Source organism: Sylvia atricapilla, chromosome 1, assembly GCF_009819655.1.
Source record: "Sylvia atricapilla isolate bSylAtr1 chromosome 1, bSylAtr1.pri, whole genome shotgun sequence".
NCBI lineage: Eukaryota > Metazoa > Chordata > Aves > Passeriformes > Sylviidae > Sylvia > Sylvia atricapilla.
The window spans coordinates 126,898,899-126,912,030 of record NC_089140.1 but is presented as its reverse complement, the minus strand read 5'-3'; the positions used below and the strand labels follow the sequence as shown (position 1 = coordinate 126,912,030).

General features: G+C 34.4%; 1 protein-coding gene across 1 annotated transcript in view; it reads left to right on the top strand.

Annotated features, from left to right (window-relative positions):
* The window catches only part of MMP16 (matrix metallopeptidase 16), a 78,661-nt gene extending 66,367 nt beyond the window's left edge, over positions 1-12,294 (top strand). Inside the window, exons 7-9 of the mRNA XM_066333116.1 lie at positions 2,183-2,333; positions 6,375-6,490; positions 10,958-12,294. Of these exons, the coding sequence (XP_066189213.1) occupies positions 2,183-2,333; positions 6,375-6,490; positions 10,958-11,292 (602 nt within the window). The 3' untranslated portion in view covers positions 11,293-12,294. The remainder of the gene's footprint in view (positions 1-2,182; positions 2,334-6,374; positions 6,491-10,957) is intronic.
* Positions 12,295-13,132: the final 838 nt, after the last annotated feature.

Sequence of the window (13,132 nt, the reverse complement as noted above, 5' to 3'; positions counted from 1 at the left end):
AGCTGTAAAGAAGCTGATAAAAAATTAACCCTGGAAACCCAGCATGGGAGGAATGGAAACTATACCCCATCTCCTAATTAAAACTCTGATAAAATGAAAACAAGCTTTAAATCACCACAGTACAAATAGGGAGATTAAAGAAACCCTTCCTTTAAACAAACATTTAATACCACAGAGGGATAGCTAAAATTTAAAACCAACTGTGAAACAACTCTCTGGATTTTCCCTCTTGATGATTCTGGCATACACCTGATCCTAGGTCTTTGGGGTAATATTACGTTTCTTTATAAAATATTTATACAGCACAGTACTTTAACCTCTTAAATCTGTATAACAGTCTGTCTAGCCTTAAAGGTAAGTACAAAAACTAATGTGAACAGCCATGATTTTATCTCTTACATCCTCTTTCCAAATGTGTTTGAGCAAAATTTGTTTACAAACTTTTCCCCTTATATTTTAAGTATCATTGTCAGGTCAATATCCATGTCAGTGCATAGAGCAAAGTGAAGAATCCAATAAGGCAAATTCAATATATATGTTGATGGATCTTGTCTAGTTGTTTTTGTGATTTAGCTCAAAGTGTCCATGTGATGTCAAAGAGTATCTTCTCCTTCAGTGTAATTATTACTAAAACTAGCAATGTTTTTTTTGGAAAAAATCGTGACGGTATTGCTTTGAAGAGGAAACCAACACATGGTTCTTTCACAATGGAGCCTATAGTCTAACCTGAGAAGAGTGTCCTTGTGGTCTAGGGGGTATAACACAAAGAGAAGACAAGCATCAAAGCTAGCTCGTCAGATAAGTCCATAAAGGCAAATTATGCTCCCCTTTCTTATTTCTAGGGAGCATATGGGGTCTTTATTCCCTTTTTTCAGCCAAAGCTGTCTGTATTTGAAAGAGAAGTCTCTGCTGAAAAGACACAGGTGAGAAGTGATGTCTGAAGAAGAAGTAAAAGCAGAAATGTAAAAAGGAGCAGATAGTTGCAAGAATAGGACAGGTGGCACACTATGCTCATAAGTCCCTAGGAGGACAACAAAATTATCAGGGAAATATGGGACTATAGGCTTAATATAATATGGTGAAGAAGGTGAGATAATCATGGAAGTATTCAGTGAAGGAGAGCTTGGCCAGGAAGTTAGAGGAAAAACTCAAGCTTGGAAACTGGAGTTGTGGGCTGGTGAGGTAAGCTATCCAGCTGGAAGAAAGATCACAGGAAGCATCCTCTCTCACAAACTGGGGGACATCTAGACTCTAAAATACTGGTGTAGCTCCTACTTCTGTGGGCATGGATCCCTATGTACACAAGATATTTAGCTCGTAACTGCAGCTACCCTTCTAGCAGTGAGGGTTTCAGCCACTCAGCATTGCAGTCTAGGAAGCCCATGGCTCTCATTCATATTTAAGACAGTAACCTGCGTAACCTGGGTAATCTGAGGTGTTTGCAGACATTGTGCTAACATACAATACATACCTTGTATTTTCGTCACTTAATAAGTCAGTTGGGTGGTTTTGAATGGTTTGTCACCTACAGACAGAGCTTAAGTCTTGCTGCCACTGGCAACCTCCCGTTATTTCAACAAGAAAAGGTTTTCACCTCTGGGACTTCAGATTCCCAGTTTTCTGTCTATAGGCAACCCTAGGGAAAATGCATTTTAAAATTAATTTCTGTGGTTATTTCTGAAATAATCATACATCCTTCAAAAGTAATTTAACTTCTTAAGGAGAAATACAAAGTAATGAAAGCATTTGGTCTCTATGAGGATTATAATTTCTATTTTTTTGTTATTTTTGTAATTTCTATTTTTTCTCATAAAATTCGCTCTTGCCTCATGAAGTATAAAACTGCTGCATAGTTTTTCTGTAAATGTATTACATTATCAACCACACAGCCTCTTAAGATGATTTCATTTTTGTTCTATTTTTGATCACTACATAGTTGTATCAAAATATTCTGTGGAATTATTTGAAGAAAGGTGCTTTATAAATGCAAGATATCCATAAGGCATATTTAATTTTGCGTTATCTGCAGTAATGAAGTATTTTTCATTTCATTGTATTTAGAAGAACCATTTCTATAGACCTTTGGGATTCTCTCTTATTTCTTAGGAGTGTATTAATATTTCTACTGACAGTACTGATGACTAACACACATATATGTGTGTATATATATGCTTTTGTACAGGTAACAAGTTCTGGGTTTTCAAGGACACTACTCTCCAGCCAGGTTATCCTCATGATTTGATAACACTTGGAAGTGGAATTCCTTCCCATGGCATTGATTCAGCAATTTGGTGGGAAGATGTTGGAAAAACCTACTTCTTCAAAGGAGATAGGTTGGTATAGGATTTCTGCAAGGGAACAATTCAGTGGATATTAGCTGAACATGTTAATCTTTTCCTCTGTTTTTCAAAAGGATGAAATTATCTCCTCCTGCATAGACAGCTGTACTGTTTTCATATGTCTTGTAACCTAAATTATATTTGTGTGAATATCTTGCAATGGGTGTAAGTATCTCCAGTAGAAAAGTTAGGTTTTAGAAGTCAACAGGGGAGTTACAATTGTGGCAAATTTAAACTTAAATATTCAAAGCAATGTGTTTATGTACACTCTTACCTGTTTCTTTATATCCACATTTCCAAACCCCAGCACATAAGCAGACAAGGCATGATCCAAAGCTTTTAAGGTCAGTGAAAATGACTTCTTTGCTACTATTTAATAATGAGGTAAAAAAGGGAACTCAGAGCTAAACCTGAGACCTAGAGAAGAATTAGAGCATCTTCTTGGAATTACTTCTAAATAATCTTATAGGGACCCATAGTTATGATTTTAAAAAAAACCCAAACCAAAACCAAAACCAAAAAACAAAAACAAACAAACAAACAAAAACAAAAACCAAAAAAAAGAAAACCACACCAAATCCACAAAAAAACCCAAAAAACCAAAAAACAAAAACAAACCAAAAAAACCCCAAAAAACAACAAACCACCACCCCCAAAAAAAGAAAAACACATACAGAAAAGTAAAATCCAAGGGTTTTTCAATTCCTGAAATACTTGTACTAGTCACTTAGTGTCTGTATCTTTATTTACCTGTCAGTAAAAAAATAGGAAAGGACTATATGTCTACTTTATAGAGAAATCAAGAGAATTCAGTAATTTTTGAAGCTGTGAGTTGTCTGAATGATGGATTTTACAGGTTTTCAGTATGGTAATGTGTTGGTTGATTGATGTATTGGTGTGCAAATTGAGTGTGCTCAGAGACAAATTATTCCTAATTGATAACTGTAATATTTCTATTAGTCTTATTAAAAGTATGATTGCTTTTGTTACTATGTGGTACTTAGTGTTCTCAGACACTAATAGTATTCCTGGATCACTTAAGAATTTAATGCATATCATAGAATATGTTTAGGATCATAGAGTTTGTAATTTTTTTAGCAGTACTGTAAAAATTGCACTACAGAATGCTGCAACAAATTTTATGGTTAAAGCTATTTTTATTATTTAAAAAAATAGCTCTCCAAGACTCATGGTGAGAGGAGTAGATAACTAAGTCAAATTTTTGTAATGTTTTAAAACCAGGTGTAATTTCAAGCAATCGATTTTCATAGTGATTTGAAGATGCCTAAATAATTTGCTTCCTATGGTTGAATATTATTTTTTTAAAAATTCAAATTCTCTTTGAGGTAATAATTTTCCACCTCCATATACAGATTGTAAAAAGACATTCAGTAGGAATTTTTTTGTGATTTTTACTTCTTTTAGGCTTTATTCAGCAATGTTCTTTTACATTTCCATGCATAGGCAGTTACTTATATTCAGAACTTTCCTAAAACATGGTTGGTAATAACAGAAGACAAAAAAAAAACTAGCAGAGAAAACAGGTGCTGGCAGAAAAGTTGCTACTTAGAGCTAACAAGCACAGTGAATCTCAGCAGGATATAAATGCAATACAATATGTTAGAAGAAGATTGAACATGAGCCTTGCAGAGATAATTGAGCCATTATAGGATATTGACCATCAGTGGAAATAAACCCTTATAACAGTAAGTTTCTCAGTGTGATTGCTTATGACATCAAATATTGGCTATAAAATAAAAATAATAATAAAAATAGCTAAACAAAAAATAAGCAAACAAGAAAATCTCATTAACCAAACCAGTAAGAAGATTTGAAAGTAAAACCAGTAAACAGACTTATGTCTAAAGCAGCTCATGTATGGAACATTTTTGTTGTTATTTGACATTATCTATTTCAACACCAACAATAATTCTTCCAAATAATTATAAACCCAAAAAGAAGAAATTTACTACAGAAAACATTAGTCCCTCTGTCATTCCTATCCTAACAGAACTGAGTCATTTGAGACTAGAAGATAACAAGTTTGATGAACTTCTTGACACATGTCCTTGTTTATGACCCTGTTTGGTCCAAGTGGTTTTATACACTTTAGAGTTTAAATCAATGTTTTTTCTTTATAAAACCTAATCATCCAATGGCTCAGGATATCATTAAGTAAATAGGCTTAGCCATAGAATATAGTTTAGCAAATATTTTCCAATTTCCCTTTTTTTAAAGTTATGAAGTGGACTTTCATTTTTTCCCCTCTGTTATTTATCAGTCTTTGAGATACAGCAACAAGTTTATATAGAGTGTAGAGCTCAAACCATCATTAGGAAGTTTGCTTGTGAACATTTGGCATGCCAAGTAGAATCAAGACTAGGCTTTTCCTTATCCTGTAGACAGGTTCATTATTCCAGCACAGATTGTTGAGAAGGTGTTGTGATTAGTCCTTCCCTAACAGAATTTCTCATCAATGATGAGAACCCAGAAGTTTTGTGATTTCTGAGTGTGCACTGAGTATATCCTCAAAGACTTTGAATGACGAGGTATATCCTTGAAAGTAATTTCGGGCTAATGGAAAACCAGAGGTTGGTAAAAGAAAAAGCTCAAAAAGATGAAAAGATTGGAAGAGAAAAAGGAAAATGAAAGAAATTATGCAGGACAGAATAGAGTTCTGAAATAGTGGGAGAGAAAAAGAAAATACATTTGTTTAAAAAATGCAAGCTAAATACCAAGAAACTTAAAATTAAAAGACAAGGAAGAAGTGGCTTCAAAAGTATTAGTGTTAGGGCTTTGTTTACTACTTCTACATATTGTTTCTGCATGTAAACTTTCAGAGATGCTACATATCCAAATAAAGACTGGTTGGTGGCTGGTAGCTGATGTATATGTGACTAGATTAATAATTGAGTCTGTAAAAATAATTTAGGCATAAGAAACAAAAAATACATACAAATGTCTTTTTAAGCTAACCTGTCAACACTTAACCTACTTGAAATCTGCCATCTTTTAATTTCATTGAAAGTTTAAAGCCAGAGAAATGCCCCACAGGGAGAAATGTTGAGGAGTTTAGACCACTATACTTTTTTAAAAAGATTAAAATGTGAATCAGTTAGAGTGGCTAAGTCCCTTCACAGTGATAAAAATCATCCACTTAAGAATTTTTTAATATAGAATGATGATAACAAGGATTTCCAACAATTGAAGTAAAATGAATTCAAATGAGAAAAAAGGTCAAGTTTTTAGCAGTAACCAGATTATCAGTGATAGTGATAAAACTATGATCTAAATTAATCAAGTAAATCAAAATATGAAATGACACACCAAAATATTAGGATATTCTTAGAACCAGCTTATAAGATATGCTTAGCAATTTGATCAGCAGTTATAGGAAAAAGAAATTATCAATACTATCTGTAAGTGGAAATAAACCACAAGTGTAAATACTTCTCAGATGTTCATGATTACTAGAATTGCATGCCGAAGCTTTTTAAGTTTGAGAAAGTCTGGCTGGCAAAAAGACACACAAACAGGTTGAATTTTATAATGCACTGCATCGATTTAGTGATAATGAAATGATATTAAAAGCTACTGTAATGCACACATATGAAGAGTTAAATTAAGGTTCCTGGTGGTATTTTAATATTAATCTATTGTCACTTGCATTATTACAATATTATGAAAAGCATTAATGTACATTGGGGTTTTTGCATATGTTACATCTCTCTGTGTCACTGTGCAAAAGCCCTGGGCATCAGAATTGTGGTGATTATAAGTGAGATGCATGCTGGTTTAGTTGTTGAAGAGCAAAAATCTTTTATCTTCTATCTACTTCTATCTACTTTTTTTTTTTTTTTTTTTTTTTTTTACATGCAACAGCAAATAGATTTATTTGTAATCTAGTAGTATGTTCAAAGAGAAGAAGTTCAGTATTTCTGCTTGTGGCTAATGAATGTTAGAGGGGGAAAATGTAAAGTTACTCGTCTGCTATCTTACAAATGTGGGGTTTTTTTCCTCTAAAAAATATTTCAGGTACTGGAGGTACAGTGAAGAAATGAGATCCATGGACCCTGGTTATCCCAAACCAATCACAATTTGGAAAGGTATCCCAGAATCTCCTCAGGGAGCCTTTGTCCACAAAGAAAATGGTATGCAAACATGTTCTTGTTTAAATTATTTATTTATACCCTTTATGTAATATAGAGTATTAGAGGCATGATTGACTGTTCAGGTTAAGTAGTGAAGGAATTCTTGATATCTGAACAGAGTATTTCCTGCTATAGAACTGGCTTTAGTGAAAATGGCTCTTTGTTTGTATTTGCTGTTTAACTTAGGGCTGAAAAAGCTTTCAAATTCAGTATTATAAACCCTAATTTCCATCCTTTTTATTTCTGTTTTAATTAATTTTGGTTTTGTTCTCTGCTGAATTTTAGCACCTCTTAAAACAAACTTCATAGACACAGTATATCTCTATTGAATTTTCAAGGTGTTGGCTTTTTAAACAGCTTAGAAGGTATTGCTTTCATTCTTAAAAGATAGCAAAGGGAATAAAAATCTTAATCTAAGCAGAAATATCCCAATGAATTTATGTAAATCAATGATGTCATATGTCCATGATGTAGAAATGCAGAAAACAGGGATTTTGGTATGATTTATTATTACCTTTGTCAAGATGCAGCATCATATACATAGAGCATGGAGTCTCAGAAAACAACTGAGAGCAGCCAAAATCTCCTCCACCTTAGGAGAATTTAGTGCTACCCAGGGGATAGTGGCTGGCTGCCAAGAGAGCTGTCAGTTGCACAGAGTTTTTAGATAATTTTGATGAAAATAAAAATATGCATTTATTGTATCCTATCATTGTGGACAATGGTTATATGGCATATATATGATTTATTTATTAGTAGGTTCTGTATTTATTCTGTTTGCCTCATAAGACAGGACACATTATCTATTACCATATTATTTTAATTTGTTTTAAATAAGAAAATAAAAATATTTCTTCCCTTTTATAAAACATTTTAGTCTCCTATTTCAACCTCTAACTTGATTAAGTAATTCACCATGGAAATGTTTGGGCTTTTTCAGAAATATGTTTAATTGCTTCCTTGCTTTGTGCCTGTTTTATCCAGAAGGAAAAAAACCCTCTGTATTTTGGCCTTTTTTGCTAGATTGGATTCTTTGTGTTGCTTTTAACTGGAAAGTAGGTCATTCAAGATGATATTCTGCATACATCACACTCAATAATTAACTGCTTTTAAATATGCATATATATGTATTATACCAACATTATATAAATATATATATGCATATACATCTATATCTCTGTGTGTATCTATCATCTATATATCGTTGATCTCTATCTATATGTATATGTATACAGATATACACATATCAGTATATATAAATATGTTCATAATCTGTGCTGAGCTCAGGTACACGTGCCTCCCATTAAAAATGAAAATTATCCTACTGTAACACCCAGACCAGTGAGTTTGAAAGCAGTGCAAAGGCAGAGGATGCATTCCTAAGGCATAAAAGGCTTTTGATTCCATAAAAGCCAGTTCTCTTTCTAACCCCAGTGGTTCTGATAGTCTGCCAGACTCTTTAGATGAAGCGGTTAGTAAAACATGACATGAGATTGTGGAGGAGGTGAAAGGAAAGATGGAATTCTTGAGCATCTCAGAAATCCTATAAGGGCCCCAGGGCAGAAAAAGGGACTGAAAATGGCACCATAAAGTTCCCAAAAAGACCACTAAGACATTTTCCCTGAAATCAAGAAAATAAAGTCGTAAGAAAGAGTTTACAACTGTGCTATTGACTGTATGAGGAGAGAAAAAAACAAAAGCAAATGCAAATAAATACCACAGCTCAGTTGGAAAAAAGTTGATTGCATTTTGCCTGAAACTTTTGTTTCTTTGGACAGAAGTAGAGTTGATAAAGAACTTTAACTGTAGACCTTCAAAAGGAAACATCTGAAGCATGTCTTTCAGGGAATCCATTTAATTCTAAAGTATTCTTTTAATCCTTCTTTTGTCTTTCTATTGTGCAAACTGTGCAGACGAACACCTACAATAACTGATAATGCAGGGGCTTCCTTCAGTGATGGCAAATGTTTTGGTAATCTTGCATTAAGAGTCTTGGAAAAGATGAGAAAAACCAATTTTCTACTGTAGTCAGTGTCCCAGCTCAGAATCCTAAAAGCTTGATAAGGTACAGGTAACATCTTTGAAACTCACCCTGCTACTTCCCATATTGTGATTCGTTTTCTAACACTGTGGTAGAAACTCTTAGGAAGGAGTGGAGAAGAAATTTCCTTTATTTTGCTACACAGAATCTGAGATCACACAAAGTTCTCTAAATAGAAGAAATAATTTTTTCTACCTTGAGAGCAGCACAGAAAATTTAACTTTCCAACTAGAAGTTCTGCTAAAGTGGATGGTGGGGCAATTTTTAGGTAGAAGACAAAAGGTAGTCTATGAGTCCACTGACCTTTTTTTGCCTTATACTTACTACATAAGTACATTTGAAGTAGTAGTGACTGCTAAGCCCTTCAGTGCTGTTTGGATTCAGTATTTAACTCACTACTCAGTGACTAGTACCCAGAAAATTGTAAGGAACAGCTCTCAAAGCAGGTTTAACACATCTAGAAGATTAGACGAAATGACTTCCAGCAGTTGTGTGAAGCCATTTGTTCTGTCAGGAGAAGCAGTAAAACTGCTCCATCTCTTAGAACTGTCCTTCTCTGCTGGTAGCTTCCATCTTTCAGCTGTAATTGACTATTATCTTGCTTCCTACCTCAGCAAAAATGCAGAAAAGTTTAAACTATATTCACAGCTTTCCAGTGGAAAATGCGCTCTAATTGAAAAAAATCGTATTGAATTTCTAACAGCTGGCAATTCCTTTGCTTCTTTAAGAGTTTTAATTTGACCTTTTGCTGCATAATATCAAATACTACTAACTGAAGTCTGTGGTTTGACTTACCTCTATCCCTGAATATACATACATGTATTCTGCATATATGTATGAATAAAGATTTAGAGATGTGACATCTGTATATGGTCTATCTATATGCATTAGAATATTGATAGAGATAATACATCAAATTTCCATACATGAAGTACTTATCCATGGCCAGGATATGCAGTACTTTGCAAAAGGTGTATTATTATACGGAATGCAAAGATAGGGTAACTGTGGTTCAAAATAATGAAACTTTGCATTTGATAATGCTTTTCATTTAAACTACAGATTTCTTTAAGGAATTTTATACGTGCTAAAATTTTGAAACTTCATCATATTTAAAGAATTCCTCTTTTAGATTTTTATTTCAATGAAAATAGAAGGCATTTTCTGAACAAGTCTAGCTACTTTTTTGATACAAATCAGTACTTTTTGTATTTGTTTTTCCAAATTGTATTAAACCTTTCTATAAATATACTATCATATTTTAAGGCGATAAAAATGCAAGAGATTAAGGAAAGGAACATAATACCTTTTAATTGGCTAGAAAGGCCATTAAAATAAAAAAAAAAATACCTAATGTAGAAGAATGATGAAATACTCAAGGTTTTCTGGAAAGTGATAATAGGTGATGAAGACTTTTCCTACAGTTTGAGCTGCAAAATAGACTATGAAATATTTCTTTTTAAAAAATAGAATTGAAAGAAAATAACTATTGATTGAATAGATGGTTAATAATTTTATCTCCTGGCAAGCAGTTACCAGCCTTTTCAGGAAGCATTGTTAACTACAAATAGTGCCCTATCTGTCTTAGTAGCCTTTAATACTGTGGGAAATATATGAGATGTATAAAGCAAAGATAAGAAAAAAATCCATCTCTTTCCATTCAGTTCATAAACACCAGGAGAAAGTTCACCCATCCTGAAGGTTTGTGTGTTTCCAGATCAATGTCATTTTTCTGCTGAGATAATAAAGTAATATAGATTTTTGGCAAGAGTCAAGTTTTTTTGTCCATTTAAGCATGTTTAATAATAACATTGGATTGTGCCTGAATGAACAAATAACGAGTCATTACAAAAAACTTAAGTCTGGTTACACCTGTTTTCTTATGTGAAAGATGCTGCTATCTCATCCAGGCTCCTTCTGAAGTACAGCAGTAGGGTATGTGAGATTAAAGAGGGTCAGTTCTCTATTCAGGATAGCATAGCATAGCATTGCAATTTGTTTCAGACCTCCCACCTTGAAGAGGTCATGATGCTTTGAAGTCCTGTCCCTGATGATTCCTGCTCTAGCTAGTTTTTCAGCGAATGGACAAACTTGACAAACCTTTACTTTTCGTAGACCATATTCTTTGGAATTATTTGATTATTTTTGTATTAATGAAAGAAAATAAAATCTTGGTTTACTGAATGAAAGAACAACTAAAGAACAAACAAACAATAAAACCAAAACAAAACCCACAATCAATATTAGATTTCTAGAGATAATAAAAAAATTGTAAAAAAAAAATTTGAAAGACCTGTAACTGAAGTCTATTCCATATGTCTTCTGATTTTTTCAGTTACAAAAAAATTGATACCAATAATTTCCATCATGGTACATTGATGACATGAGTTCATATGACCATGAATAATTTCTACTTTCTTCCTCAGGCTTCACGTATTTCTACAAAGGAAAAGAGTACTGGAAATTCAATAACCAGATGCTCAGGGTGGAACCTGGATATCCCAGATCCATCCTCAAGGATTTTATGGGTTGTGATGGACCAACAGATCGAGATAGAGACCGACACAGCCCTCAAGATGATGTTGACATTGTCATCAAACTGGACAACACAGCCAGCACTGTGAAAGCCATAGCCATCGTCATTCCCTGCATCCTGGCCTTGTGCCTCCTTGTCTTGGTTTACACTGTGTTCCAGTTCAAAAGGAAAGGAACACCCCGCCACATACTGTACTGCAAACGCTCTATGCAAGAGTGGGTGTGATGTAGGGTTTTGGGGTTTTATTTCTTTCCCTCCCAGGAGTTTGTGGTTACTTGAGATTCAACACAAGAGCTGTTATGCAGTTTCCTAGCTAGGAGCGGGCATCTGTCAGTCTGAAACAAAGCTGATCTTTAAAACCCAGGGGGTTGCCTGTCCTGCGCATGAGTGGCGATTCACTCAGCTGGGAAGCTTCCATGATGCACAGTATCTGCTGTTTCTTCAGTCTTTTGTCTTTCTTTGTCATTCAATTCTAGGCCTTCCCTCTGCACGCTCAAAGCCCTATAAACTATCAGGATTAACTAATGAAGAGGAATAAAAATATCTCCAACGTTTCTACATTTTTCCCCTAAGGCCTGTTCCCCTTCAACAAATTTTTTGCTGAAAGTAAATTTTTTTAGAGGAAACACAACAACCAACAATGGAACTTTCAGGAAAGTGAGAAGACCCAAAACAGCTTTGTCTCCAAAGAGGATTGCTTTCTGTCTGCTACGGATAAAGTCCTATACTCCTACTTCCAGTTTTGTCAGGTGGGAGACTCGGATGACACGCAGGACTTCAGACTGTTCGGACAGCCATTTTCCAACAAACAAGGGGCCAAAATATCTGCAATATAGTAACAGCCTTAATACATTCATTTTGTGTTTTTTACAGCTGCTCTGGGCTATGTCCTCAATGTTTTAAACTCATATTCAGTACTATATTCAAGCAGAACCTTTTTATTGGTTTGTTTGATTTCTGGTTGGTTTTCCTACATTATCTTTCCCAAGCTGTACCAAGCCAACTACCCCAGGCCTTCTACAGGTCTGTCAGGAGCACTCATTCCAAAGAATGGTAAAAAGCAGTGTGTCTCTGAAGTGGATTTCAATGAATTAAAACAACAGACATGCTATTGAGAAACTTTACACTGGTATTATATTGGTGGTATAACCCTTTGAGAACTATTGCATCCAGTTTTCAGAGTCTGGTGGATGTTAATCTTGGTCATCATTACATTATAGAATTGTGTTTGGGTAATACAGTTTCAAAAGAAAATCAGCTTTTTGAAACAGATCTCTTGTGACTGCATTTTAAATTATTTCCATTATTGATAGAAAATCATTTGTAACATGAATAGAAAACAAAATATATTTACCAGCTACTTTCTTGTTAAAGAAACCAAATGTATTTTAATCATTTCTACCACTTACCAAGAATTTTTCTGAGCTGGCAACAATTTTATAGCTTAGCCTCTTAAGCATCTTGGACTTTTCTCTTGACATTTTGTTGCATGACAATTCCATTTGCCTTTGCAGAAGTGGAGTTACAGTTTCAAAGGAAAGCTAAGAAGATTACTCTGACAGTGCATGAGTATCCTCTGGTGTGTTACCCCTTTGCATGTTCATCGTAGTTCTCAAAGGGTTAAATTTTCTGGCCTTCAGTCAAAGGTGATATCAACTGACAGAGCCAAGGGACCACCAAAACGTTTTGTCATTCTGCGTAATTTGTGCTAACAGCAGTATTGTCATTTTCATGTGACCTGCAGAGCAGGTTTGTATCAATAATTTTTTCCTAGAGAAAAGTCAGCAACTGACAGACCTCTTTATTGATTTTAGGAGCTGCTTCTTGCAGTGATAGGCTTTACAGTCACTGGGCTGTGAACTTTTTAAAGATGGTCAGAATGATGCACCCCAAAAGTCAGACACCTGGTTTTTTATGAAAGCCAGGTTTTGAGGGGAGTAGCTTTTGCAACAATGAACAGCTTGCCTTGAACTTGATTATTGACCTGTTGACTGTCATTACCAAGTTAAACATTGTCTTTTGTGAACAGCTTCACTTGTCTGAATTTCCTTAAAGTGTACTGTCC